The sequence below is a fragment of the Protopterus annectens genome, chromosome 11.part0, assembly GCF_019279795.1.
Source record: "Protopterus annectens isolate FY-2018-M chromosome 11.part0, PAN1.0, whole genome shotgun sequence".
Classification (NCBI taxonomy): Eukaryota; Metazoa; Chordata; order Ceratodontiformes; family Protopteridae; genus Protopterus; species Protopterus annectens.
In genome coordinates, this window is record NC_056745.1 from 1,426,745,344 (window position 1) to 1,426,769,962 (window position 24,619).

Sequence of the window (24,619 nt, forward strand, 5' to 3'; positions counted from 1 at the left end):
TAAGGCACCATTATAGAGAGGCATCACCACTGCTGTATGCCACTCATCGGGGACAAAAAAAGTAACTAAAAATAAGATCTGATGTTGTCTTTTCCATCTGGGTTCAACCTGTGGGTTATTGGATCTGACTCTGATCCAAAGTTGGCTCTATCCTAAAGAATTCAGCCCCTGATCTCTGCCTCCTCTACCCATAACCCCCTAACTAGGATTACCTTATATCTCATTTGCCACCTTCCTTGACAGCAGCTTGGTCTTGAGCTCTATGTGGTGTATCCTTTTGTGACTGGTTTTAGTTTAAGCTTGTTTTCCCTTTCCTTTGCCCTAGTGTGGTTAGTTATTAGTAGTGACTTTTTGCAGTAATTTGTCTTGTTAGTGGTTAGTTAGTGTAGGTTTAGTAGTTATGTTTATGGAGTGTGGTTTTCAATAGCAGGCTTTTCCCACCTTGTCTGTGTTAGGGTTTGTAATAGTAATTGTAATAGTGTGTTGTATTTTATTACTGTTAACAGTTTAGTAGTTTGATAGTGGTGTATATTGTTGTAAAGAAGGGCTTTAAAAAATGTGTGGTATGTGGCCACAAGCTCCCTTCTCAAGACATGCACAACAGGTGCATTTATTGCCTTGGGGTGCTCGCCTTGAGTTGCAGTGTGTTGTTTGTGAGAGCTTTGGCACTCATGCTGTGAATGAATGAATGAATGAAAGAAGGACCAAGTTGGTCCTCAAGGGTGACTCTTCCCCAGCTTCTGGTAACATCGACAAAAGTGGTTGCGGTTGTAAGGAGGTATCTAAGGAACCCAAATCCTTGAAAGGAGATTGAAAATGATTGCCTCCCTTTTCTTCCTGTCCACCATATCCAAACGTCCTAAGATGTTTTGCTCCTCCAGTGGCTTTAGCACCATCATTGGATCTGACAAGTCTTACCTAATCTCTCTCGGCGCTAACTGCGGGGAAGGCTCCTTCCTCTGTGCTAAGTGTCCCAAGTCCTTTCCTGTTGAAAGGAGGTTCCTTGGGCAGAACCTTTTTGTCCTTCTCCCCTTTTACTCCTTGAGAGTCTTCTCTGGAGTTATCTCTTTCCCTACCCTGGATGTGAGCTTCTCTGCTTTGGATCTGGTTCTTGGAACCGTCAATTAGCAGCTGAACCTCCATGCCTCCATCGATGGCTTTGTCTGCTCAGTCATCCCATTTGGTTAGGACAGCAGCTGATATGGTCCTTTGTGCAAGCTGAGATGCAGTTAGGGCTGATACTTATGGCTTCTGGTCCTTGACCCGAGGCTTCTGCTTCATCAAGCTGGTTTCCTCCTTCAGGCCCTATAGTTCTGAGGTTATCGAAGCTGGTTGCTTATCCACTCCTAGGGTCAGATCCAATGGCTTGGCCAATTTTGGCTTCTACCCCAGCCTTGATTTTCTTGGCTCTGGCAGTTTCTGAGCCAACAGATTGAGACAAGAGGTTCTCGGTCGGGTTTGATGCTTTGGGTTTTGGAGTAGTGCCTCCCACTCTGTACCTCTGCTCTTGATAGTTTGTCTCTGATGTCTGGATTGGCTGTGGTGTCTGGTATGTCTGTTGGATCTATGGATCTGAGATGTGCAGGCTCTGGGGTGCCAGCTTCAGTCTGCCTTTGATATTGTACAGTGGATGTTCTTCTGCTAAGGACAGGAGTGGTCGGCTGCAACCGGTATCCCTCCCACTTTGATGTTTGTGCTTCTGGACACACATCAGTCTGCTTTGGGACAGCCCAGCCCGGGAGGTCTCCAAGCTGCCTTGACCTTTGGGCCCCTGCCCCTTACACTTCCCCCCAGGATTCTCTAGGGTGGAATGTCTCAGGAAAGAGTCCATGCAAGAGGAGCACCAGGATTCTCCAGTGGAAATCCCTCACTGAGGTTACTGACCTTGAGGAAGGAGAAAGGTCCCCAAATCCCAAATCAGTGATGTCTCTTTTGGCTGCTTCACCAGGCAGGGTTGAACTGCCAAACCCCATCTCCAGAGGAGTTGGTATTTTTTTTTAGGCATTTGGGATGGCCCATCCATATCTGGGGTGGTTCCTCCTCCTGACACAGTGTTCTGCAGAGCATGGAAGGAACCTGATATGGCGGAAACAGTTCCAAAGAAAGTGGATAAAATTCTTCTGGCAATACTGGAGTAAGGGTCCTGCTGGTGGTGCTATTGTGGTGGTGGCAGCCACTAAGAAGAACATCTCAGAAGAGAGTTAATCTCAGGTGTTGGACTGGTTAGGGAAGCTCTTTTACATCGCACATGTTTGCACTGAGAGCATTAAACTATCTTAGTCACTTGATGAGACTTCAACAGTGCATTGTGTTGGAAGTGTCAAGGATGGCTAAGACACAGCAGACTCTGGAGCCTCAAAAGAGCGTGAATGCTCACTTGTCTGCTTTTTAGTCTGTTGCCAATGTGTTGATACATCTGCTTTCAAGCACTTCTGATGGCACGTCCCAAGCCACTAGTACTGGCATTGCCACTCGTCACCACACTTGGATGAGGTTTTGCAATTTGCAGACTGCTTCAAGGCATCCTTTATTAACTCCCCCTATGACGTCTCTTCACTTTTGGGCCTAAGGTTAAGGACACTTTGGCTAAAAGCAAGCAGAACAGAATGACACTGTCTGTTATTGGAGTATGTTTTTCTACCCCTCAATGGGTCTTCTCTGAGAACCAGAAGGAACATAACTTCTTTAGAAAAACACAGCAACCTTTTTCAGGAAGTTCCTTCTGAAGCTGTGGTGGTGACGGGGGTAATCACAGTGGGCACTGCCAGTGAGGCAGGGTTGGTCCATACAATCAGGGCTTCTGTTGAGCTTTCTCCAGGAGGCCCTTTCAGTGACCCTGAGGGGTTGCCCAACTATCTGACTCTGGAGGCAGTCGCGGGTTGGTTGGCTCTATATCAAGAAGATTCAGAGCCATTACCTCAGAAGCATGGGTATTAAAAGTTATATACAGAGGTAACATAATTCCATTTTAGAGAATCTGAAGTTAAATCACAAACATCTTCCAGATGTGCCACCCTGTCAGAGAAGGGTGCAGTGATCAAAATTCAGAATCTGTCAGTAAATCAAGTTATCCAAGAGGTCCTGCCAGACCATCTGGGATCTGGGGTCCATTCGATGTTCTTTTTGTTTCCAGAGAACAAGGACCTTAGGCCAGTTTTGGGTTTGAGCAAGTTGAAAAGCTTTGTCAGACAGACCAAGTTCCTGATGATTGCAGTACAGTCCATTCTACCTCTCTTGAAGAAAACCAGGATGAATTCTAGTGACCTCAAGGATGCCTGCTATCATACAAAGATAGTGAGGCATTCCAGGTGGTTTCTGCACTTTCAGCTGAAAGTCAATCATAATCAGTTCATATATATATATATATATATATATATATATATATATATATATATATATATATATATATATATATATATATACATATACATATATATATATATATATATATATATATATATATATATATATATATATATATATATATATATATATATACATATATATATATATATATATATATATATATATATATATATATATATATATAGAGAGAGAGTTTACCTTTATAATGTCGAAACTGGAACCGCAAAAAATTGAAAACAGCGAAAAAACTTTGAATTTCGACATTTCTGACCACACCACACCTACAAACAAGTGCTACCATGGGGCAAAAAGGGGGTGAGATTTTGCGGTTTGAAACTTCGGAATTCGAGGTGCTGAGAAGGTGCACTTCGGAGTTCGCTGAAGCGAGTTCAACATTCCGGCTGTCAATATTTTAAAGGTAAACCTATATATATATATATATATATATATATATATATATATATATATATATATTGCACACACACACACACACACACACACACACACACACACACACACACACACACACACACAGACACACTGCCAGGAACAGGCTAAGTTTTGCTCGAAGAAGCAATCTATACAGTGGAAGCTGTGTGCAGCTGCCCCTTATTGTGGTGACAAGTAAAGCAGTCTGGTTTAGAATGTGTAGCTTAACAGCCTGGACACCCAGATATTGTGTATAAAGCTGTGCATCAGAGAGCATCAGCCATGCACACCCCCAGTCTCTTTCCTTTCATATATGTGTGCGTGTATAGGGGGTATTTTCTCAGCAGATTTGTAGAGAATATTGTGCTTTCCTCTGTGTCCCTTGTGCACAGGAATAAGCCACATTAGTACAAGGCTTTTTAAACCTGTGCAATTTGGATTTATTATCCATTCTTTCAAAGAAGTAATCAGTTCTACAGTTCTACATCATCGTAGACTTGATTCCTGAGAGGGTGGCACTTGGTTCAAATCAAATTAAGTTGTGTGATTTCTTAACCCTAGATAAGCATGTAATCAAGATAAAATCTAAACAACAGAAGTTCCAAAACTAAGAAGAAAAATAAGTTACGCAAAACAAATCAAAGTTGAATAAATGAAATTGCTAAAATAACAAAAACAACAAAAACAGTATTAAAGTATAATTAAAATCACAGTGCAAAATAAAAGTTTAAAATAGAACAGACATTAAAGTTGTGGCATGTTTTACAGCCCCGAAAGTGTGAACATTGCCTCTTGATGATGATGACTGTTGATATGGCACCTGGACTCCATTTGTAAAAATGGGGAAAAAGGGGGTTACGGATGGTTGAATAATTTAAAGTCAAGTTATTATGTTTAATTATAGTGCAGTTGTAATCAGAAAATAGTTGAGTAAATGAATAAGTTAGTAAATCAGCTCATTTAAACACCATATTGTAAACATGGAACAAAAATATACTTACGAGGAAAGACATCTGAGCATCTGAAATATTGCTACATTTCAAGACTGTCTTCAGTTTCTTTATGGGAAGATTAATCCACATTTAGTTTTTAGAGCAACTGTGGAGAGTCTGTGCTCCAGCAATATTGGTAGTAGATTACAATAAGGTTTTCTGATATTTTTATTTAGACTTTGACAGTGAATGTTATGTTCCCTTCTCAGAGTCTTTCTTCTAAAAGAATTGTTAGTTTCAGCTGATCCTGACTGAATTTGCTCAGTTAGTAGGCCATGGTTTCAGCTCTTCTTGACAGAGCTTGCTGAGTTACATGGTTGTGTCATCCTGCCTACTAATCACTGAAAAGGCTCATAGCTCTCAATACTCCCTGATTTTACAGAATGTCTGTGAGTTTGCTTCATATTTTTGACCTGTACATCAAAAAATGTTTCATTTTTTGGTAAATCACTTAGCATCACAGTCAAGTCAGTACTGCCAGATAGAGTTTCATATTAATTCTTCATCAGAAAATACATGTTAATGCAAACCCTGTTCTGTTAACTTTCTAGTTGAATTAGAGTCTTCTTTTTATTTTGGCTTTTCCTTATTAGGGGCCACCACAGTGGATCACCTGTCTGCTCATGATTGGCAGTGGAGTTTTACAGTGTCGAGTTGCCAGCCCGGCGCCCAACCTTCCATGGAAGGCACACACATGCAGGCACTCATGCCTAGGGCCAATTAAGAGTGTCCAATCCATCTACAGCATGTCTTTGGGCTGTGGGAGGAAACCGGAGCACTCAGAGGAAACCCATGCGACCACAGGGAGGGCATTCAGACTCTGCACAGAAGGCACCCCAGCCAAGGATCGAACCTGAGAACTTCTTGCTGTGAGGCGGCAACGCTAACCGCTGCACCACCGTGGCCACCCTTCTAGTTGAATTAGAGTAATATTTAAAAACTGCCCTGATTGTGGGCCTTCTGTCCACCCATTATTGAGTTTTAAAAAGGGTTAACTAAAGACAGTGAAACACTAAAGACTTTAAAAAGTTAAAGTAAAAAAATCATAGGCATTCAGAAGCCATATAGCTGAAACACTGGAAGGTCCGTAAGGGGTCATTTGCATATATCCCATGGGCCTCTGCTACAGGAAGTGTAAGATATGACACAGTAAAGGCTTTAGCTTTCCTGGGACTTTCCTGGAGTTTTACCAATTGGTTTGACAGCATGACATTTTTGTCCTTTAGTGCCCACTATTGACTTGAAAGCTGGTTGACAATGGAAATGCAATGTCTTGGTGTACGATGTGTAAACTGAAGTTCTTTTGGAATGTGGAGGTGAATTTTAATTGTTTTGTTAATGTATAATTTTCATTAGGACCTGGATACCATGGGCAGGCTAAATCTAATGACGAGAGACATACTGCTGCAGAGATACTGTTTCATTTGTCATTATAGTGGGGACTGCTTGGGGTTTTCCCCATGAATTTATAAATACTTAAGCATGCTACTATTAATTATTGATAGCAACATTTGATTGCCTTAATTACCTTGAAATACTTATTTTTTTTAATGTATTTATTTGGCAGGTAGTTATTAATATTATATTAATATTTAGTGTATTAGTAGTAGTATTTTGTTTTGAAGCATACTCTGCAATTTTAATAGTTATTCTCTTGATAGGCTGAATATCAGCACTTGAAATTGTTAGTATTTTATTTGCTTTCATTATGTAATGCATTCAGTTTTGTACAGCACTTAGTAAACAAGCAATATTATTGATCTGAGTTTAAACAGTTTCTGCCATGGATAAGTATATGTATACATACATTTGTTTGCCAGCTTCACAGAGCAATATCTGTATATTTGGCTATGTCGCTGTGGAAATGTGTGTTTTGGGAATCTGACTTACAGTTTGAGCAGCTGTATATCAATGAAGCAGTGGGGAGCTTTCCTGTGCTCATTGTGGGCTGGCGGTAAGTCATATAGCCATTTGGTAAATTATTACAAGTGTGTTATAGCTCCTTGCTAGTTGACAGCCTCAGTAAGCTGCCTTTGAGTTGTGTAGAAAAGCTATTCTTGACTTACGCATCCTCTGTGTACCATTGGTAGAGGTCATAAGTTCATAGATGTTTACTAGGCTAAAGACCAAGAGGGCCTTTTTAAGCCTGACCATACATCTCAAATGTCTGACAAGCTCTGGTACCCTTGATAAGTGTAAGCAGGGGCATGGGAAATGAAACATTTACAAGCGAGGACCTGGGAGATGAATCATTTACAGGCTGCCTGTGTCCATTAGAAAAATAGAGCCAAACCAGGGATGAATTTCCTGTTCCCCATCCAATTGTCCAAGTCTGAGGAAGTCTGCTTCACATGAATGGGGAGCCTGTTCCAGAGAAGGGGTAGCCTCTGGGATACTTAACTGTCTCTCCAGCAGGTCCTATTTATATCACAGTCTTTAGAACTGGTAATTCTGGTACTGTTTGTTTTGCAGATATACAGGAGGTCCATCAGAGTGGGGTCAGAAAATGCCTTGTATGCCAGATGTAGATCTCCACTCAACAGCCTATAGGAGACAGAATACAGGGATAGGGGCTTGAGGTGGTCTGCATATGCCCTGTATTCTTTTAATGAAGAACCTCTATGGGCGTTCTATTTGTTGGATGTGCCTGGTTAGATACATACCAAAGGGGGCATTGTACTGAATGATAGTCTAATGAATGCCGAATACAGTGGAGTAATGACTTGAGTTGTTGCAATGTAGCATATATCAGTTCCGTCACTGGTCATTTTTTTTCTTTCTGAATCATGTTTGGGCTTTTCCTCTTCATTTCACAGAGCAGTAGCCTTATGTGATGTATGGCATGTGTAGAAATCCTGTCCAAAGACAATGTTTTGCAACATATCATATATACTGATAGTAATTTTTGAACTTAAAGATATATATGTGCTCTCTGAAAGATTTAGCAAGAGTTTTGAAACAGAAAAAAAGGAGGAAAAAAGTCAGAGCTCAGAAATAATATACCATATATCACAAAACATACAGAAGTAACCTTGAGTGGAATCTATAGCAGAATCTAGAATAACATTGTCCTGTCTCTTACAATACATTTTAGTAGATTATTTAAAGAAGTGTGTGAACTAAGAATGAGGCTGTAAATGGTGGTGGTGCCAGTTCAAAAAGAAGGACTTCTCTATATCCTGATAATTACCATGTCACCTGTTTAGCATGTATATTTCAGGAAATGGGAAGGATAATTATGGATTTGTTTCAGAAGGACTCATTACTGAACTTCCCAATCCAGTCCCAGATTTTTGTGTGAAAAAGTTTCTCATTATTTGCCTTTCCTTTCTCTGAGGATAAGGTGAATGACCTCTCATGTTCCTATTTCTTATAATGCTGAATGCCTTTATGATACTATTACTGATACAACACACAGCAAGGAATATGCCCCGTGCCTACCTTCCTTGAAGGAATATGTGCTGAGAATCTATTATCTTGCAATAAAATCGGTTTACAGCTTAACAACTTATTTACATTTCATTAAATGAGTCGCCTTTCCAGTATAGGTGTCACAAGGGCATTGAGTACTTTGGCTCCCTCTTTACTTGGGATGGCGGAGTACCGCAGTTCTTTAGTGATTGCTGGCTCATGTCTATTCACCTGACATCCTCTCTTCTGTGTAACTATTACTTTGTCTCAATATTCCTCATTTCTGGGTGCATAATGCTGCAAGTAGAGTAACTTGCTACTAAATGCCCACTAGTTCTGAGAATTACCTGTGCCCTTACAGGTTCCCATCTGCTTTTCTTTAGCAAATATTATTCTGTTTCTGTGGCCGCATAACTGATTGGAATCTGGAAACAAATCACCTAATCATTGAAAACTGGATTCAGAATTATTAAATGCTACACCATTTAGAATAGCACAATCACCACATTGTGTCTAAATTCTTAAAGCTACAATGCAAAGTCTTCATACTTTGTATAGCTTCAAGACTGAAAAGGCACAGATAAAAATAAAAACATTACCCGAGTTAAAATCACAATCAGTAAGGATTATTTTGTGCTGGGCTAAGATAGTTGTTTGAGCATAATGTATAGCATAACAACAACTGGCTGCTATTTACTACATTCATGGGCATGAAGAATTTGGTGGACAGTTCGTCTGAGGTTATAAACCATATTATGCATGTGATACAGAACTGTTGTCCTTACTTTATTTGAGTTTAGATTATGCTGCAGAATGCTGTATGATCAAATTTGTTTGCTGTGTAAATCCCACAGAGATAAAAAAGCAGGAAAAACCAATGAAAGGCTTGTGATCACCTCGGAAATTATTGACAACATTCAGTCTGTGAAAGCCTATTGCTGGGAAGATGCAATGGAGAAAATTATTGAAGCATTAAGACAGTAAGTGCTGCTATTATGTTTACTTTGATGTGTGTTTATATAGAAAAATGAATGAAAGAATAGTTTTAAAGTAAATGTAATGATCTGCAAATGTCTCGCATAGAACTGTTTCAGAATTACTGCATGTAAATCAGATTAAACTCTTGCCTATTCATCTATCAGCGGGTCTTTCTTCTCTTCCTGTTTATATAATTTTATGTCATATGTTAGAGAATCTTATCTTGCCAATTAATGGGCACAAAGCAAGAACTAGCCTGACAGAGAATGCCAGCCCATCATATGGCACACACTCGCCCATATACCCTGCCAGTTTAGTATTGTCACTCCACCTGGCAGCATAAATTAATAGTTAATGACAGAAGTGGCTTGCTTATCTGTGACTAGAGAGTACAGCTGTGACTATCCAGGGAAATAAAATAAAAGAACTAACCCTTCTCTATGGAAGGAAGTATGCATATTCTAGATAGTCAGTGGTCATGATGTTGTTACTCCTAGGGAAAGCAGGAGATTTGAGTAAAACTTGAAGAATGCATTGCATCTTAATGAATATTCACACCCCCTAGGTCCTGCAACAAATTACCATTGAGTATTCATGCATGCTTGTGGAATGATTGCATTTCTGATAGCATCAATGTATAAGAAAACAGTTCTTATAAAAGATAAAATAAAATGAGCATTAACATTTTTGTCCAGTAAAGATGTGGAATAAAGAAATGTATGTCCTATATTATGAAGTATTTATAGCATGCATCCTTTTCAAGGCTGTATTCTGCAGACATGGCGTTTCCTTCTTTTTGCTACTAAATTACTAAATTATGTTTGCTCATACATTTAGTGTTGGGGTCCTATCTTCCTCTTTTTCACAGAGTGGCATTGCCTGCCTTCTCTGATAAAGTTAGCTTTGCATAGGCTTTGTGACATTAGCAGGTACTGCCAGCACAGCTAGCTGGAATTTTGTAAATAATTGTATAAATCAGTTTGATATTCACAAATGACATATAAGATGCTTGTGTTACAAATGTATTAGAACTGTATGTCATGTCTATATCAAACTGATTTGTACTGATGTTTGTGGTGAAAAGGTATTTGTAAAGTGCTTGTGCTTGAAATGTATCCACAGTGTGACCTACTGCAGAGAACAGAAATGTGCATGCACTATTGTAACTGTTTAAATGTATATGTTTTAACAGAGGAAACTGGAATGTTAACCTCAGTCCAGAAAATGTTAAAATATATTTGAAATTAAATCACTTTACTGGCTAGGCCATAAAGATGCTATCTCACAGGTTTCAATGCAGCCAGAGACACAAAGTCTGTACTAGGAAGCTTTCTATATTGTCTTTGGGGTGAAGTAATTATTACTCTGGAAGTGTGGAGGCATGGAATTGTTTTAAGACTTCCAGCATCTGCTACAGATCTGAGCAAAAGCCCTTGTGTGTATATTTTTATAGGTAGGTGCTAAATCCTGCAAGCTTCCAGCAATCAGGGTTTGCATGGGAACTGGAAGTCAGATGACGAGAAGTGAAGTCATTCTGCAAGCTAACCCAGAAGTAATATTTTAGATATTATTTTGAGAAGTCTTAGTGAGACTGAGCATTCTGTATTCTGAATGTAGACTGGTCATTCTTCCAGAACAGATGTTACTGGGAAATAACATTCCTGCTAGAAAGCCTTATGCATGGTTCTTATTGGCCACATGAAGCACTCCTCATCACATTGGGCCTGAGAACAAGAATGACTAATCACCACATCATCTGCCTAGCTCTGTTAAGTAAGTAGGGAATAGTAATTCTCTTAGATTCAGTCAGGAATATAGTGAAGCTTAGTTTAGATATTGTTTTTCCTTTATTTGTATGAGTCTGTCCTTCAATGTTATTTTAAATATTTCCTGTGATTTTGAATTCTGATGTCACTGTGAATATATACTTAGCATTGTGTTGTTCTTTTATTATTTATTATTAAATATATTTAAACATTTCACTGTGGCTGCTCCTTGTAGAGATATTTCAGTTTTGAGAGTATTTACATATTTATTTGGTGACACTGCATGGGCCACTCCTAATAGCCTTGCTCTTGGTCAAACAACCACTTGTATTAGTATTAATATTACACAGTAAAATTTGACACCCTTTATTAAGGGTCTTAAAGTAGCTGGTGAGGGGTTCTGGTGGCAGCCTTTCCCAGATGTGTGTGTGTGTGTGTGTGTGTGTGTGTGTGGGTGTGTGTGTGTGTTTGTGCAAATCAAATCTCAAAGAGTGTGTGTGTGTATCAGCTATTTGGGCAGGGACATGAAACACTGGTTGAACAGAGAGGATGCTGGAGATCTTGGCTTGTACACTCACTTGAGAGCTCAACTCTATAGCTGTGCCAGTGGGGAGTCTTACTGGGGATCTAGAGAAAGAGGGAGAAACCAGCCCTGGACTGACTGTGTTCCCCATGTGCTCTTAAGGGAAATTGTGCTTGATTGTGCTTGATGCACAGAGCTGCATCTAGAGATACTGTGCATGTACCTGTTATCCTCTCAGTGATCATCCCCCCCGGTGCCAGTGCTGAGTTTTGAGGATTCTTGATTACTGGCCCAGAGGTGGTGGGTTGTGACAGGCTTCTTCAGCATTACTGTCTTACTGTCCTGTAATCTACTGGTCTGTTCTCTGTGTCTTTTGTTTAGACTGGTCATTCTTCCAGCACAGATGTTACTGGGAAATAACATTCCTGCTAGAAAGCCTTATGCATGGTTCTTATTGGCCACATGAAGCACTCCTCATCACATTGTACAATAATTATTAGCATGGCCACTATGTTATGAATTTTGAAACCATTAGTTCATTCCACTACCTGCTGGAAGACACATTTTTGTCTAATAATTTAGTGGCCAACATTGTCATATTCAATGCTAAAAATTCCACCAGTCAGTACTGTATTTTATTTGTATTTCTATGAGCTATGTTATAGAGTATAAAGTAGTTAAAGTGTTCAAGCCTTGTCTGGATCCATGCTGGTATTCATTTAGGATGTTACATCTGTTTAAATTATTTTACATGGTTATAGATTAGTAAGACAATGTATTACTTATTGCAATTATTTAATAACTTCTTTAGGAATATTATCTTGTTATGGATATTTCCTCTGAGATGTGTATTACCTATACTAAAATCTTTTTATCTTTTATGCTCAATGTTTTTGTTTTGTTTTGTTTTGTTATTTATTTTGTATTCTCTAAACTTGTTATAACCGTTGGAGCTTTTCTCCCCGGGCCTCCACTGAAAATGGACATATATCCAGCTGGACTAGCCCAGTCAACAAATGTAAAATAAATAAATAAATAAAATAAATAAAATATATGGTTATATATTAATTTCTGTAGGATTTTTCCAAGTGACAGCACCTTTGCTTTTGGTAAGAAGATTGATATGCTGGTAGGGGCGAAGGTTTATGTAGTGGGTTGGTTACAACAGTTACTGGATATAAGGCTTGTTTTGAACAAAATGTTATAAAGAGATGTTACTGGCTTGATGAGAAATGAAGCTGCTTTTTTGAGGATGGGTGAATGTAATTTTAATAGAACAATTTATATGGGACTTCATATTTGCTTTAAAAAAGCTCATTTAAAAAACACCTGTGTTGTATGAGTTCAAGTAAGCACAAAGTTGAGCACATGTACTCAAGCTTCTGAAAATATGAATTAAAGGCATTATTTTCTCCAAGGTTGCTGCACATCTAAGAAAGAGTGATCTCTGACAGCCTGTTTTGCTGTTTCTCCAATAGGTGTTGAGATTTGATAACCGACTAAATAAACACTTATGAACTATTGGATCTTGATCATATGTGTCTCCAAAAGCAATGTCACAAGTAATCGACAACTCGAGTTGTTATGCTTAAGCGGCTTGAACTTGGGTAACTTGGACAACTGATTGTGAAGCAGCAGTTCAGATATGTTTTAAATAGGTTTCTTCTTCCGCAATAATGAAGGGTGAAATAATGGAAACCCTGTTGGGGGCTGAATCTGAGAAAGCCAAAAAGACCTTATTAAAGTAGAATGCAATGGCTTGGTTAAGGAAGGAGAATATTGCTGGCCTGGTCTTTAGCTCATTGGAGAACTAAGGAATGATGCTGAGGAACAGTGATGATACTTGCCAACAGCGGACATGCTGCCATCCGGCTCATGAGTTCTAAACTAGACTGAGGGTGTGAAGGGTAAGAAATGGAGTAGTTTAGGATGACAGGAGGGTATATTTCAACCTACAGGTTAACACTCTAGAGAGTGATATGGAAAAGTAATACAAATGACAAAAGTGATAGAACTGTGGGCCTGCATCAGTGAAGAAAGAAGTAATAGAATGAAATTCTGGGTTGGGATGGTATGGAAGTATGATAAAAACAAAACAGTGTAAGAAACGTCACTGTGTGGAAGATGTTCAATTTATATATGTCTAGTTAATCACTGTATATTAACAAGATCAGATAATGGTAGTAGAAGTAGCAAAGTTATACTCGTCCTAAGTCAAAAAAATAATAAAAAATATCATTTGAAATATTATACAGACTTACTAAGTATTCAGAAGTAATCCAAGCAGGTTCGACTGGAAACAGACTGTCTACCCTGCTTGGATTACTTTTGAATACTTAGTAATACTGTGTAATATTTCAAATTATATTTTTTATTATTTTTTGACTTAGGACAAGTTTAAATTTGCTACTTCTACTACCATTATCTGATCTTATTAATATATAGTGATTTACTAGTCATATATAAATTGAAAATCTTCCACACGGAAAAGTTTCTTACACTGTTTTGTTTTTGGGTTTTTGGACCCACTATACTTTAAACAGATCCACTTTGAATCATCGAATGTTCAGAACATCGAAATTCTGATCATCCAGACCAGAACATCAATGTTCAGAACACTGAAGGTTCAAAATGAACCACACAAAAACAAAAACACTTACAAAAACTTTTATGCAGGGGGGCTTCACTCCCCTGTACCCCCCATGTGGGGGTCAGCACCCCCACACCCCCCTACTTTAGTATTCCAACTCCGAGATCACACTACAGTGGGGTAAGGGAAATCTCCCATTTACCGCTGTATGCGGTAGTGCTAAACGGGAGATTTCCCGTACCCTACCTGCAATGCCAACACTCAGATGGCACACACACACACACACACGCGCACACACACACACACACACACACACACACACACACACACACACACACACACACACACATACACACACACACACACACACACACACTCACACACACACACACACCATGCAGGGAACCTTGCTGCCCTGCATACACACCCAAAATTCTACAATTTTACTTACCTGGCACTTCCACTTTAAACCTTTGATGTTCTGAACATCAATGTTCTGGTCTGGATGATCAGAATTTCAATGTTCTGAACATTCGATGATTCAAAGTGGATATATATATATATATATATATATATATATATATATATATATATATATATCAGGACAAATTAAGAGTGGGAGAATAGCCAGGGGATTTGACTGTGGAAAGATGAAGTGCAAAGTAGATGAACTTCACTCCTTGTACTAAAAGAAGTAGCAGTGCCACCAGATAGATCACCGGCCAAACATTGCAACCTTTCCTAACAAAAAATAAAATTATGCAGTGAGACTGAGGATTGTGGGCTGATTCTGCTGCATAAAGCTAAGTCTACACTGGAGCAGCAGAGAACCTCAACTCCATCACAAGGACATTTATGGAATTTTATGCAGGGTAGGGGTGTCATTCATCAAAGATCCACTGTGATGTCCCACTCAGGGCCAGTAATCAAGGAGCCTGAATCCTCATCACTGACATTAGAGAGGGATGTGCACTTGGAATACAAATGAATATACACAGTATTTCTAGATGGACTCAGGAAACACACTCAGTCCAGGGTATGGGTGTCTCTTCTGCCTCTCCCCATGTCCCCAATAAGATTCCTCAATGGCACTGTGAAACCAGTGCTACGTGACCCTGCCCCAAGTAGCTGACACACACACTCTGATATTTAATTTTCACACACACCAGGGAAAGGCTGCCACAGATTACCTGCTCTATCAACTCTGCCTAAACTATAAGGTAGACTCACTGCTACTAGTCAGTTACTATAAGGCTCTTAAAAGCTATTCAGTTATGCTGAGAGAAGTTAATATTAATACAAATGGTAGTATTGACCAAACAGCAAGGCTTTCAGGAGTGGCCAGAGTCATCACCAAATAAATATGTACAAATACCCTAAAAGCTTAAATGTTTTTTAAAAAGGACCAGCCACAATGAAAAGTTAAATATATTTAATAATAAACAATAAAAGAACAAGGAAATGCTAAATATATCTCTACAATTAACTACAGAGTTCAAATCACAGGAAATATTGAATATAACATTAATGGACAGACTCATATAAATAAACAAAAACAATCTCTAAACTAAGCTTCACTATATTCCTGACTTTATCTAGAAGAATTAGTATTCCCTAATAACCTACCTGATAGAGCAAGGCACAATGAAATATGTGATAGTCTTTCTAGTCAGGTTCCCCAAAACAGAATACTCAATACTCAGAGATTACTTCCTCTAAAATATGTTATCCAAGATGGCTTGCAGAATGACCTCATCTGGTCGCCTGTCTCTAGGTTCTCACAGTATCCCCCTTTGAAGCTGGGACAGGAATTTAGCAAATGTGTCTACAATACACATCTAAATGTTTATGGCAGTGCCTGGGGCTTCCCCACTTTTTACTGAGCTAACTAACAAAAGCTTCTTCCAGACCCACCATCTCTCTTCCTTCAGCACTGTGGGGTGCCATTTAATGGTTTAACAGCTCATTTACAGTTCCCTTATTTTTCTTAAAGTAAGCTAGCGGTTTAACCTCTGCTGCCCCAGTATCCTCTATTAAAACATATACATTTAATTCAGTTGCAATAATACATTTACATTTCTTTTCTTCCAAAAGGGTGCCCTGTTGATACATTTTAACAAAAACAAACCTCACAAATAACATTTTCAGCACAAGCATCTGTACAAATCAGTTTGATATATAAATGACATATAACTAATTACAAAATTTCAGCTAGCTGTGCTGGCACAAGTCATACATCCACTGCCCTACTTCTCCTGGCATGGCTGGCACTACCTCCTATCATCACATCCACTATGGACAAAAAATATATGAAAAGAAACTTTATCTTGTCTTTTATGCAGAACTAAAGTCACTCTGAATCATTAGTGTTTGTTTAGAATTTATTCTACCCAGAAGTGACTTGATGGTGCAGACATAATGATGTGTTTTGTTTTTCATTTACTGATTCTTTTTCCCAGTGTATTCTTAATACAGTGCAACATTTTGTTTTGCTGTTCATTCTGTGCTCAGTTATCATGTTCATTCACTTAGAAGGGAAGTCCTATGAACTGCTGTTTTAATTAAGAATTCCCGAAGAGAGCATGTGTACATTTTAGGTGCTATTTTCTAAACACTGTTATGAGACTGTTTTGTTTCAGGTACAAAGAAATATTATTATATCACTGTTCTGAAAGAGTACTTATTTCCTTTGCAGTATTGTATTCCACTTATGCTTTTTGTCAGCAGGACTACTGAGTGATGTACTCTACTGTAACAATAAGGCTGGCATGTTTCTGCAGAACATGCTTTATTTTTTTTTATTTTTTTATGCAGAAATAATTTGATTAAGGCTGCAACTTCAGATTAAGTTAATGGTCCCAATGTGAAAAAAAGGAGTGCTATGAACAACTTGCTGTGCAGGCTTTTTCCAGAGCAGAGATTTTAAATGTAGTGGGCAATAAGATATAACATGCAACAAGACAAATTCTTAAAGAAGATATAAAAAAGACTTTATACTAATCCAAATTGGTATGTGTCAAGGAAAATGAGTATGTGGAAATGCTGCAAAAAGGGAGCACCTCAGACTTGCTTTACCTATACTTAAACAAGAAACACAGCCTTTGTAGGGAAGCAGTGGCATTCTGAGATAGGAACTGTTTTATTTCTAATGTAATTTCCTTTTAAATTTAAATACCTAGCAGATGATGGGCAAAATCATAGTTTCATACAACAGTTTTCTGATAAAACTATGTTTTGCATCTTTACAGAGTGGAGCTGAAATTCACCCGAAAGGCTGTCTATTGCCGATATTTAAATACTGCAGCTTTCTACTTCTCTGGATTTTTTGTTGTAACTTTATCAGTTCTCCCCTTGATATTTACTGAAGGAACAGGACTACGCAAAATATTTACTGCAATCAACTTCACGATTACACTTCGTATGGCAGTCACTAGACAATTTCCAGGTGCTATACAGACATGTTATGACTCCCTGGGAACTATACGTAAAATACAGGTAAGCCTTTGCTGAATTACTTATGCCTTAACCACATGTTAATTCATTTCTTATTTACATTTATGGCCTACAGTAACAGTGGTGATTTTAACAGACCCATTTCATTGGATGGTAGTCATTTTTATAGTTGGCAATAGTAGTGGTGATTTGCTTTTCCTGTATAATTTAGAAAGTTTGCTGAATGGGCAAAGCAAGTGCTCTGAATTCTGATAGTGGTATTAAGAAAGAACAATATCTGCTCTGCTCCATCACTTTCCACTGTACAACAACTCACACAAGAATCCTTCAGTTCTGTAGAAAGCTGGATTACTGATATCCAACTAATCCTAAATCCCAATAAGACAAAATTGCTACTTTTCACCCTCAACAAATCTATACCTACCCCCTATCCTTTTCAAGCTCTTCCAATCTCTATCTCTGACCATACCAAACTCCTCGATGTAGAAATTGACAATAACATATTCTTCGATGTCCATATCCCACAAACCATAAAAAAGGTCCACAAAAAATGGGAACCCTATATAGGCATAAACAATTCCTCTCAGAACAGGCACAGATCACTCTAGCCCAAAGCCATCTACTCTCCACTCTAATGTATGCTGTGCCAATTCTTACCCAATTCAGAAAACTTGATCTCACCAGACTTGAATCATGTTACAATAAAATTGCCAAGTTTGTTAACAACTCCACCTTCAGAACCCATCATTGTCAATCTCTAAGGGAACTATGATGGCTACAACTTCCCCAGCTACTCAATTACCACCAGCTAGTCATTACCTTTAATATTGTCAGACATCCTGAAAAAAACCCCAACACTAAGCCAGTTACTCTCTCCATACAGAACTAATCGTCCTCTCCGATCTACTGAGACATCCCTCTTCTGCATCTCTAGAGCTAACAACAACTCAGGGAAAGCTCTTTTTTCTCATGCCATAGCTAGATCCTGGAATAACCTCCCCCCTTCTCTGACCTCTGCCCCACTAAGACACATTTCAAAAATGCTCTCAAATCACATCTTACGAATACATGGCTATGTCCATGCATCACGTGAATCTCACAATCTCAGCACACTTTACACCTTCCTTCCTGCTATCTCTACTGTATATATGCTACAGTTAGGTATCTTACTGTCAACTTGAAATTGCATAATATGTCATGTATACTCATATGATTTTTTATTCTTTTATCCTATCTCACTAATCAATGTTAAAGCTTTGATGTATGAGACTCTGTCTTTGTAAATTTACTCACTTACTGCTGATGTATTGTTTATTGTTTAGACTGGACTGTATGAGACTTTTTATGTCCTCAATTATCACTGTTATATGATTGTTTGTATTACCATGCTGATGTTAATCTAATTGTAGAGCTTTTCTCCCCCAGGCCTCCACTGTAAATGGACCTGTGTCCAGTTCTATCCTGGTAAACAAATATAAAATAAAATAAATAAATAATAAATGTGACCAAGTTTAGATAACTAGCATGACTGGAATTGCACAATACAGCTCAGTGGGGATTAGTTATGAATAGGTGCTGACATAGCATCGACCTACTGGGACAGTAATGTGTAATACAGCTCTGCATTTGCAAAAAATGGCAGTCACCACACAGTTGGATAGACTGTACTTCAATATGTCATGTGGCCCAGTACCATTGGCATGCTTACAATGTATTTGCCGTGATGCACGTTTATACACTCATTGAAGCTCCGCATTTCTAAAACATGGGATCAGGTGAGAGCCCATACAGGGGCTATACAGCAAAGTGTCAACTGTTTTATTTATAAATGGGAAGGAAATTTGGTGATAGGACAGTTGTGGGGGGCAAGCAGAGGAATGCACAACAGGATAATGGGAAAGAAAAAGTGGCATGGTAGAAAGAGGGTATTTTTTTTTTTTGAGACAAGCGGCCCATTTTTAGAGAAAAAAGGTAGCGGGAGAGGGAAGCAGGGGGACTGAGGGTATAGGGTTGGCAGCAGGGACAGGCACAAATACATATAACACAGACAGAGACTAACAGGGTACTGATACAAAAGGGGGAGGGAGTCACAGTGGAGACATGCAGGCAGTTAGAGGGTGAACAACTGGTGATGGGCAGGATTGGAGTACAAGCAGGGGAACATGAGTAACACATAAGGAAGGAGAACACCATTATGGGGATAAGATAGAGTGATGTACACCTGCCAAGCTCTCCAGTAGGGCCTCCTCCCAAAAGCCAGATACCTCCATGGCTGACATCATTTTGGCAGCTCACCCACTGCTGGTCTGGGGGTTATTGCTGGGCAGTTATGCATCTTTGCCAGCTGCATGACAGTGGCCTCCACGGTGCCTGTCTAGGTCTCAAACTGTCAGCCTGCCTCCGTCCTGACCAGCTGCATCAAATCCTAGCATGTGACACAAGAGGACTCCTATGTATGACTCCTCAGTGCAGAGCCCACTGAGAAGTGCACCAGAGACCATCAACAAGCCTTCTAGGTTATCTCCCAGAACAAGACCTTCTATATCCTGCAGAGTGACTGAATTGGGGAATCCTGGAGTCTGTGCAGTTGGTGTGAACATGGGTGCAGTGCTTTGTGGTCAGTGCCATATCTCACCCTGCTCTTTGGCTGAGACTGCAGAATAAATTAACTAAGTAGAGAGCAACAAAGCAAAAAATAAAAAAAGAGTAAAAAAGAAAAAGATGACAGCGAGAAAGAGAACAAGAGAAAACAACAATGGTCAGTATGATGTAGCACACCTTCATATGACAGGCTCTGGAAGGAGAAAAGGAACCAAATGTGCAAGGGTGGTACAGATTCTTGGGAAGCCCCAGTGAGGACACTGTGGATATGACTGTCTGTACCCCCGTCATTGCTGTGTATGCAGTGTCACATATTATGGATGATAACCAGTGTGTGTGTGTGTGTGTGTGTGTGTGTGTGTGTGTGTGTATGTGTGTGTGTGTGTGTGTGTGTGTGTGTGTGTGTGTGTGTGTGTGTGTGTGTGTGTGTGTGTGTGTGTGTGTGTGTGTGTGTGTGTGTGTGTGCATGTGTGCACGTGCGCATGCAATGGACAGTGAAATGAAGAAGAAGTAGCCAAGCCATGCAAATGAGATGCAAAGCTCTGTGGAAGAAATGTATGTGTGGAATTATCATATACAGTGAAACAAATATAGGATGTATGGCACAGATTAGCAAACTACCACACAGAACATCCCTAACAATAACAACACAAATAGGCAATGCCCAAGTATTTACTGCTGTAGTAGCCCTGATGGAAAAGTAAGCCACAGTGCAGTGGTATTCAGCTTCATTGCAGGTGTCACACTTATGCTATTCCAGGAGTAAGTGTCACATGGAAGCACAGTAGCATAGGTAAAGACACATTACAAAATGACAGTCTGGAAAGAGCATAAAGCACCTATGCAGTGGCAGTCAAATACTTATGAGGCACTGAAAAGTAAAATGCCGAATGAGTACAAAGAAGAAAAATAGCCTAACGGCACTGCTACATTCAGGTTAGTATAGTTGGTATAAAGATAATGTCAGGAATAACTGGCACAAGTAAAGGCAGTGGCACAGTTACAAATGCATGTTAACTGTTTATAGCAGTGGTTAGCTTGTAAACAAATGCAAAACTGGGCAGTGTTTTGATAAGCAGGTGAAACAGATATATATATATATATATATATATATTTAGGTCTATCGTCAGCAGGGTACACTTACCCAGTGTCTGGAGAGTCTCGCCTGATACCTGTGGCAGGAAGCACATTAATGAGCATAGCATAGCATAACCATAAATATCAGGAACGGCCTATAGTTATACAATAAAGCCTGCTGTAACACGATGTAATGAATTCTTACTTTAATAACCTGTTTGTCTGTCCCTAACCTCTTCTTCTCATTGACGAGAAAGGTCAGGGTGTTGTCTCCTGAGATTGTCATTCTTGTGCTAGCACTGCTTGCTATGATTAGTGCTGACCATGACATCACTTACCACCCTGTCACACAAGTGCCTAGCATCAGCTGTGTACAAGGGGCCATCATAGCTGTCCCCAGTAGGTCCTCGCTGTGCTGCATGTGCAACAGGTGAAGAATGCTTTTATTCTCCTTCTTTCATTACATGTGAGCCCTTCCACACAAACATCTTGCTGAGCGTAGGCTATGTTCACTCATGAAGTCAAGTCTTTAGTGAAAATGATGGCCGGAGAGTTATGCTGGACATATCAGAAACCACATAATGACCATTGATGGTGAGCCCGTTAGTGCTGTGGGCTAGCCATGACAATATGATACATGTATTCAGTAGGACAGTCCAGGATGACATCCACGAGGCCATGCCCCACTGGTGCATACACCCCACATGACCTACATGTCCTGACACACCCATGACTCACTTACCAAATGGCATGGCTCAGATTGCAGTGCACATGCAACAACAGGGAGTAAGAATTTTCTCTTAACTGGATCATTGACTCATAGTGGCACCTTCTATGGATAAATTCCTAACAGCAATATTGTACTTAGTCTAGTTATGTCTGTCTTTGGGGTCTCAGTCTGAACCCACTATAAGCTCTTATTTTTACAGGCTGCAAGTTGGATAAAGTTAAAAAGAAAGCAAAATTACCATAGGACAGAGTCTCCTCCATAGTACAGGAGGTCAAAAGTCTTTCAAACAATCTACATCCTACTGTGACCACAGTGCTCAGAATGATGGGTCTCATGGCTGCCACAATCCAAACAGTACCAAACACAAGACTCAATATGAGGCACTGCAATGGACTCTTAGGACACAATGAAACCAAGAAACACAGCCTGTGACACATACAATATAGCTTTCCATCAGTTGCATCAAGCATCTACTTTGCTTAACAGGTCCACACAATTTCTGTTGACACCCCATTTGTTTGTCTCACCCCCCCACACTGGTATGGTAATTATGGATGTATCCAATGTGGGGGAATGGTGGCATTACCTGGACAGGATTTTTCAAGTTATGTGGATGATGCAGAAGGGAAAGTGACACATTAATGGTCTGGAAATGGCAGCAGTCCACTCAGCATTGCAGGCATTTCAAGAATGGCTCCTCCCCAAGGTGCAATATCCATCCACACAGACAATATGACAGTGTTGTGGTACATAAACAAGCAAGGTGGAACATGATCCTACCCCTTAACAGAAAAAGCATGATGGTTTGGGTATAGGCTGTGATATCACATAGCTTTCTGAGAGCAATGCATATACTGGGGATGTAGAATGTGATTGCAGACAGAATGAGCAGACAGATACTGCTCCTGCACGAATGGACTGTCGATGCAGTGGTTCAGAAGGCATTCCACAGGTGGAGAAAACCCTGATCTTTGCTTTTCCTTCAAACAACAAATGTGACAGCTTTTTTTCCATTGTCCCCAAAAGGAAGAGCCCCACCTCCCCAAGAGATGCATTCTTCCACTCTTGGCCTCCAGCATGCATTCCCTCACTTTTCTCTTTATTAACCCAATTCATACACAAAGCCAAAATGTGTAGAACACAGGTCATTCTTATAACCCCATTCTGGCCATGCAAAATTTGGTTCCCCCTGCTTTAGTCTCAGCTCAAGAGAAGACCTCTTTTTCCTCACCACCACCAGCTGCTTGTTCATCTGTCCAGGCAGCCTCAGCCAGACATTTGATCCCTTCATCTGACTGCATGGTTTCTCCATTTCTAGTGGTGGCCAGGCACCATTCATACCCCCCCCCCCAAAGTGGTGATCTGCTTGATAACTGCTTCTCAGAAATCTTCAGTCAGGAAAATGTACAAAGGTAAATGGAAAAAAATCTATTTGGGCAGCTCAGCAGAATATAGAACCCCTTTCAGCCTCCGTTTCTCAGGTATTCACTTTGTTAACAGACATTTTCAACAAGGAAGCTAGTTATTATTCTGTCAAGGTTTACTTGGTGGTGATACCATCCCTTCACCCAGGAGTTTCTTCCTGCTCCTTGGTGTCACATAAGGTATGTAAAATATTTTTAAAAAGAGTGTACTACACCAGCCAACCCTGATTCATCTTGCTCCTCTGTGGGATCTAAATTTTGTGCTTGAAAAGTATCTGGTTGTTTTTAATAGAATGCTGTCTGAATTATGCTCGACTACTTTATTTTATTTTTTTGTTAGTCTGTCAGAGCACTTGGCTTTAATATGTGTAAAAGTTAAGAATTTTGATACCTTCCTTTAATAATGTACTATTCCAGTTAATCTTAATATCCCCACAGATGATTATGTTATTATTGATTTAAATGCTTATATTAATTGCAAAGTATGATCCAAAATTGGCTTTATAGAGTAATGTGGTATATACAGTGTAGCTATGTTGATTTTTGTATTATCTCTAGACATATTTGAATGAGGATCCAGCTGGGATCAGAGCCTTGTGATGCATTACAGTTACTTTGTAACACAGATGTTTATAGATTACTATAATTTCTAACCAAAGTTAGACCTCTCCCCAGACTTTGTCTAAGTCCGGGTTTGTTATCAGTGAATACAGCAGAATTTACAGAAAATTGAGAGGAGAACCAATACGTGTCTTTAAGTCAGGTTTCCGCTGTAGCACTGGTGTTTGGGCTACAGGTCTGTAAATGTGCACGTTTATTGTTAACACTGTGTAGGTTTAGGTAACACAATAAGAGGGGTTTTCCATTTGCTGCATTTGCAGTAGGTCCTGAGTTTAGATTTACATCAGCTGAAAGCTTGTGTAATGCAGTGATCACTATAATATTGATGTGTTTCTGACTTAAAAATGGTTTTACTAGGATTCTGCTATATCAAAATTCTATTATTTGTATATAGTCTTTATAAGAAACCACCATTCATGATGACTTTTCATTAAATTAGGTGTTGAGCATGAAAAAAGGATTGGTTTGTTATTATTTGTGAAGAAATCCATCAAGAGGTGGAAGAAAGTAGAAAGAGTATGCAAATCAGGGTAATGTTATAAAGTGCTGTTGTATTATGGGAAGATGTGCATACTGTGTGGAAGGTGACACACAGAGATGAAGGTCTGTTTGCCAACATTATAACTTACAAACATTTCAAAATAATAGCTGTAAGGGG

At 39.4% G+C, this 24,619-nt stretch overlaps 1 protein-coding gene across 2 annotated transcripts in view; it reads left to right on the top strand.

Annotated features, from left to right (window-relative positions):
• Nucleotides 1-24,619, top strand: part of CFTR (CF transmembrane conductance regulator) — a 1,712,697-nt gene that overhangs the window by 943,206 nt on the left and 744,872 nt on the right. For both annotated transcript variants that reach the window (XM_044088720.1, XM_044088721.1), the window contains 2 exons: nucleotides 9,053-9,178; nucleotides 17,304-17,550. In XM_044088720.1, the coding sequence (XP_043944655.1) occupies nucleotides 9,053-9,178; nucleotides 17,304-17,550 (373 nt within the window). The remainder of the gene's footprint in view (nucleotides 1-9,052; nucleotides 9,179-17,303; nucleotides 17,551-24,619) is intronic.